Source organism: Bos javanicus, chromosome 5, assembly GCF_032452875.1.
Source record: "Bos javanicus breed banteng chromosome 5, ARS-OSU_banteng_1.0, whole genome shotgun sequence".
NCBI lineage: Eukaryota > Metazoa > Chordata > Mammalia > Artiodactyla > Bovidae > Bos > Bos javanicus.
This window is the reverse complement of record NC_083872.1, coordinates 115,251,633-115,257,632: the sequence shown is the minus strand read 5'-3', so window position 1 is coordinate 115,257,632 and position 6,000 is coordinate 115,251,633. Positions and strand designations below refer to the sequence as shown.

The following is a 6,000-nucleotide window of genomic DNA, read 5'->3' as shown; positions in this document are numbered from 1 at the left end:
GCTCCTCTGTCCATGGGACTCTCCAGGCAAGGATACTGGAGTGGGTTGCCATGCCCTCCTCCAGGGGACCTTCCCGACCCAGGGGTCGAACCGGCATCTCCTGCACTGGAGGCAGATGCTTCGCTACGGAGCCAGCCACCAGGGAAGCCCAGGAATGAGGATAATAATAACTCTTTCTAATGCTGTTTTACAGTTTGCACACAGCCATCCCATTGCTGATTCCACCTAATCTGTGGCAACTGAGCACTGAGACCCGAAGAGTCCGGGATGAAAGGGGAATCAGGAGGTGACTGGCCGGCCCCCCACCCGGCGGCACGCACGAAGGAACGCGCACAAGGCCACCTGACCTCAGAGAAAGCGGCAAGCGCAGCCTCGGAGAGGAAATCCCATCCACGACGCGGCCGAGGATCTGTATTTGAAAATTTATTGACATGGTTTTCCACAAGGACTGCAGTCGAAGGATCCATGAAGCGTGTCTGTCTGGAGAGAGAGTGTGGCCCTGAGAATCTCAGTGCTGCCCGCATCCTGGAGCCGCTGCTGGGGGGGCCGGAGGACGCGCTGCATCCGCTACAGGAACCTGATCCCAGCTCCGAACTGGACGCCGTCACAGATCCTGGAAAACAAAGTGCTTTCTCTTAAGGCAGGAAGTCAAAGCTCAGGTCTGCCCTGCTCGCCCCGCTGCTGTCGGCACCAGAGACGTGCATGGCTCAGACACAAGGCCCGTGGCCCTGCCTCTCGGGAGGCCCGGGCCCTCCTGGCCTCCCGGCCTCACCCGCTGGCCCTGGCCACTCCCTCCTCCACCTTCGGAGGATGGATGAGGGAACGAAACGGGAGACACAAATACCCCTCCCTGCTTCCTCCTCTACTCCTGTTTCCCCAGTCCTGACTCAAGTAGAGACAACAGGAGGACCTCGAGCAAAACAGTCACCAACAACAAAACTCTGGTGTGGGTGGTGGGGCGGGTTGGGGGAGAAGCTTTGTTTATTTCTAAGGCTACCAGGATGACCCAGGGAGGTCGGGGAGGGAGCTGGCAGGAGTGCAGAACCCAGAAGAGTCCCAGGGTCTGGCAACAGCAGAACCCACAGTCCCGCAGGGTTTGCCCCGACCACCGCTTGGCAGCCTGCTCCTCTCACAGGAAAGAAAGGACGCAGGAGGTCACGTGGGTTGCAGCATCTGTCACCCACTGAAACTTTCGCAGGTTCCCTTCTGTGTGCTGTTGATCACCAGCTGACAGGCCCCTGGGCCCAAGTTCAGATGGGCAAGGGGGCCGAGCAGCAAGGAGGCGGCTGTGGTCACGGCAGGGTCCTGGGAGCCGAGCTCTGCACCCAGACGCACGCGTGCCCGAGGGCCTGGCAGTGTCCATGATGGCCTGGCCCCTGTGCCAGCCGCATGCAGCACACAGGTGGAGAATCACTGGCCGAGGTGCGTTCCTGGGACCCCCCCCAGTGATGTTGATGCCCACCGGGCCAAGAACTGCCCCCCAGCACGGAAGGTGGTCTCCTGCACTGCCCACCTGCTGGCTGGGCTCAGAGGCAGGACCAGGGCTGTATGATCCTGGGGTCACAATGCCAGGAAGCAGAAGCTTCCAGCGAAAGTGGAGTTCCAAATCCCAACCGGCAGTTGATGACGATATGTTTGTGGAACATGGCATGTTTTTGCAAGTTTTGACAGTTTCCAGAAAAACTGGACAAGAACAGCCCCCTCATTCAGAGGAAAGCTGATGTTTCAGTGTCACAACACCTGTACCTCCCCGCTCCCCATCCTTAGAACTTAAGATGCAAGAAAGCTGACAGAAAGTGGTTTTCAGCCTGACTGTGAGCCGGGGAACAAAATAACCGGATCAATTAAGAGACTCGAGACAGAGAATCACTGCTGTTGCCAGTGACCACCTGCAGGGTCAAGGGTACTCACTGACCGACGGTGTCAGCAGAAGTCACCTGACCGGAAGGGACGCCACAGTCCAGCCCCAACGTGACCCTGAGTAAACCTCACCGCTGTCCTTAAATGGCAAAGACCCACAGTCAGGACACGACTGTGTTTGCACAGCTTAATTCCGCTGAAACCCAAACAACGTGTCTTTACCTTTTATATTTCCGGGTCCATAAAAGGGGGTCCAATGCCTACGTTCGCTATTTAGGAAAACGTCTGAAACAGGCTACAAGATAAAAACAAGTCAAGTCCTAGGTTCACATGTTCGCTATTTAGGAAAACGTCTGAAACAGGCTACAAGATAAAAACAAGTCAAGTCCTAGGTTCACATGGTTCAGAAACAAGCAGGCATTCCAATAAAGGCTCGTTTACTTGGACTATATAAACAGATTAAACAACTTTACAAGTGCATGTTTATGTTCAGAGACCGTATAAACGTGTCACAGGAAAGACACCTGCCACACACACCCAGAACGGTGTCGCCGATGCCAGGAGCATGGAGACAGCCTCACCAAATGCCCCTCATCCTGTTCTGTGTCCCCTGTAACTTGTGAGCTTGTAACTGAGGAGGCGCCTCAGAAATCCCCCGTGTCTTCAGTCGCCCCCTCCCGCCGGCACAGTCTCCGGCCCTGCAGGGTCCCCCAGCATCAGGCTCCCATCCTCCCCCTGCAGGCCCCAGGCCTGATCTGGCACGGGCGACTCCGCGGGAGGCAGGCTGACGAGGGCCAGAACTCAGAGACCCTGGTGTGTGCCCGAGGGGAAAAGGCCAGAGGAGATGCGAGGGGACGCGAGTGCCCGGAACTCAGTCCCCGCCCGGCATCAAGGCCACCCCACGCCTCGCTTCTGCCCCTGCAGAAGGGGTGCAAGCTGGCGCCCGCAGGCATCTCCTGCTTGCAGAGTCTGTGAGGAGAGTGGACCCAGCCGGGCTTCCTCAGAGCCTCGGATTCTGGGAGCACAGCGACACCCAGTGGACTCCAGGGACGCTGCAACTACACTTCCAGTGGGAAGGATGGGAGGCCTCCCCAGAGCCAGCAGGGCGGGCCCAGGTCACACAGCCAGGGACAGGCAGGGGCTGGCCCTGCAGCCCACCCGCAGCTCAGCCAGTCAAGGGGCCGTGGCCACTCCTCCGCGGCTGACAGTCACGGTGAAACAGTAGAGCTACAGCGAAAACCCCACCCGCGTGTCCAGGCTCCCCTGAAACAAGGAACATCTATGACCTATTTACTTGTATGATCGGGACTAATATTACACACGGTTAATCTCCATCAAACAATCGTCACGGAAACAGCCTGGGTACTCTCTGAGACAGCGAAGCTGGTAGCGAGTCAAAGTGTGAATGAGGAGACAGAGACAGCTTTCATCTTTGCTTCTGCCCGCGGTGTGGTGCAGCCTCACGGCAGGGGTCTCTGAGCAGGTGGGTGGGGTGCTGGGCTCCTCTGCTGGCATCGGGGGTGGAGGGAATGGCGCGCGCTCTGGCCTCAGCGGGCTGGTGCTCCCTGGCACCCCTGACAGACACACACACCATCGTCCTGCTCACCCAGGCACATGATGGCTTGAGAAGCGCCGGCTGGAATGGTTCTCCGTTGACTCCATCCCAGGGCGGGTGCAGGGTCAGCACCGCACCTCGGCCGCTCCCTGCAAGGATTCAGTGAGCACCTGGGTATTATGCCAGGGAGCCCTGGGTCCACACCTGTGGTGGGCAGGTAAGATGTCACCTAGCGCACAAGCCTGGCTCTGGACAAAGTGCCCGATCCCCCACGCTGCACTCTCCCTGAAATCAGGACACATCACCCACCTCTATTACATGTCTCCATCACAGTGAGCCAGGTGGCAGCCCCGGGCACACTGCAGACGGGGAGGGAGCGGGGGGACGCGGTGTGCTTCCCAAGGGAGCAGCTGGCCGGGGTGACTGCACCGGTCACAGCAGCACCATGAGGAACAACCAGCCCTGCTGACGCCGCACCGGACACGGCCTGCACGTGAGTGGGCGCTTACTCACTCAGTCCCCAGACTGGCGGAGCGCTCACTGCCACTAGTGCCCGTTCTCTAGATGTGAAAACAGAGGCCTGCAAAGGTCACGTCCCTCACCCCAGGCCACACGGCGGCCGAGCTGGCTCCAGAGCACACCCAGCCTGAGCACCCAGACCCTCCTCGGCTCTGCTCCGTGCCGAGAACAGGCAAGGCGTGGAGAGGCGTTAACCATGGTCAGAGCCGCAGACCCGCGAGGGCGTGGGGAGGAAGGGCTCCGACATCACGGGGGGCCCCGGCCCGAGCCAGCCTTCCAGCGAGACGAGCAGGGCAGACTGCACTGGGCCAGGGGCCACAGGGGACTCAGGTGATGGCTGCTGACCCACACCTGAGAGCACAGCCTCGTCAGAAGGTCCCTGACACGGCTCCTCCTAGAACACCGTCACCCAGCGCGCCGAGCGGAAAGAGGAGGGAGCAGAGGCGGCACGGGACCCCCTCCAACACCGCAGACCACAGCTTGGCACTGGATGCCTGGGCAACGACGACTCAGCATCACGGCGGATCACAGACAAAACGCCGAGGATGAAAACACACAGCCGTCGAGACTCTGAAGTGTGTGCGTGTGAAGATACTCAGAGGTTAACAGAAACATGTGGCCTCCCCACCCGCATAAGCTGAGGCCCGAACCCTAAGCTCACGTGACGGGACCTGGGGAGGTGACCCAGTCACCACAGACGAGGGAGCTTAGCCAGGACGGGGTCCTTGGTGGGCTCAGTGTCCCTGTGAGAAGAGACACCAGAGAGCTCGCTCTGTCCCCAGGTGAGGATGCAGAGAGAAGGGGCCATCTGCCAACCAGGAAGGGTGCCCTGGGCCACAAACCGCACCTGCCAGCGTCCTGACCCCAGCCTTCCCAGCGCCCAGACAGTGAGGAATCCACGTCTGCTCTCTAAGCTGCCAGTCCGTGGTATTACATACTGTGATGATGTTATCTCTGGGCTTCTTAAACTTTCTAAAACGCAAACCAAACACTTTAAGAAACAGAATTAATTTCTTCTTCAGCACAAATCAATGACGGCTGGAGAAACTCCAGACAGCCGGGTCCTCTGCTGCCCAGAGAAGGCTCTGGAGGGCGCAGAGCTGCGTCCATCCCAGCCTTTCGGGCTCCCGGCCTGCAAAGGCCCCACGGCAACACCTCATCCCCCTCAGCACAGACCAGCAGCGTAGGCCACCACCTCCAGCCAGACCGCCCGGGGGGCTCCCGCTGCTCGGCAGCAAGTGCAAATAGCGTGAGGTGGGGGGACGAGGACACCCCACAGCCTGTCCTCCAAATCGGATGCAAAGAAAAACCCCGCGGAGGAAAAATCCCTGTGTTTTCACTCCTTTGCCAACTATTCAATTTCTCCTAAAGTCCTGAATCTTAAAGGCTGTTGGTGAAGTGACTGCTGCTGCTGAGTTGCTAAGTCGCATCTGACTCTTTGTGACCCCATGGACTGTAGGCTTCCCTGTCTTCTGGAGTTTGCTCAAACTCCTGCCCATTGAGTCGGTGATGCCAGTGATGAAGCAGGCTCAGGGCACAGTGACAGGAGAGGGCCACGTGCCTCTCGAGAGGACCCCCGCACCTACCTGTCCCCGCGCTGCACGCCCATGGGGACGCAGTAGTTGAGCTCCAGCCGCGCGATGTTGCCCAGCCTGAGGACGATGCCCGCCCCGTAGGACCAGCGGATGCACTCGGCCAGCTTCCGGATGTGGGCTTTGGGGCCCTCCCCTGAAAAGAGAGGGGAGGGGGGCGTGACCAACCGCACGTGGCCCCCCACGCGCTGTCTGTGGACAGCCCCAGCTCTCTCCGCGTGGCCTCCGGTCATCGTGAGAGCCAGGTCGAGCTCTGTGAGGAGAATGCACGACAGTGACACCAGGTCCAAACTCAAGACAGGGCTGGGGACCACACCACCTCGCCGCCCCAGGAGGACGCAGGCCTCTCAGTTCTCTGGGCCCGGCGCCTTCTGGTCCCTTTTCTGTATCCCCTGAGCACCCAGGAAGCCTAACTCCAAGCCTTGGTTTCCAGACACCTCCCATGTCTCTGCTGCTGGATATGTCTGTGCCCCT

At 59.6% G+C, this 6,000-nt stretch overlaps 1 protein-coding gene across 1 annotated transcript in view; it reads right to left on the bottom strand.

Moving 5' to 3' along the window:
- Positions 1–408: 408 nt before the first annotated feature.
- The window catches only part of SAMM50 (SAMM50 sorting and assembly machinery component), a 30,466-nt gene continuing 24,874 nt past the window's right edge, over positions 409–6,000 (bottom strand). Inside the window, exons 14-15 of the mRNA XM_061418806.1 lie at positions 5,521–5,662; positions 409–613 (exon numbers count right to left, since the gene is read on the bottom strand). Of these exons, the coding sequence (XP_061274790.1) occupies positions 568–613; positions 5,521–5,662 (188 nt within the window). The 3' untranslated portion in view covers positions 409–567. The remainder of the gene's footprint in view (positions 614–5,520; positions 5,663–6,000) is intronic.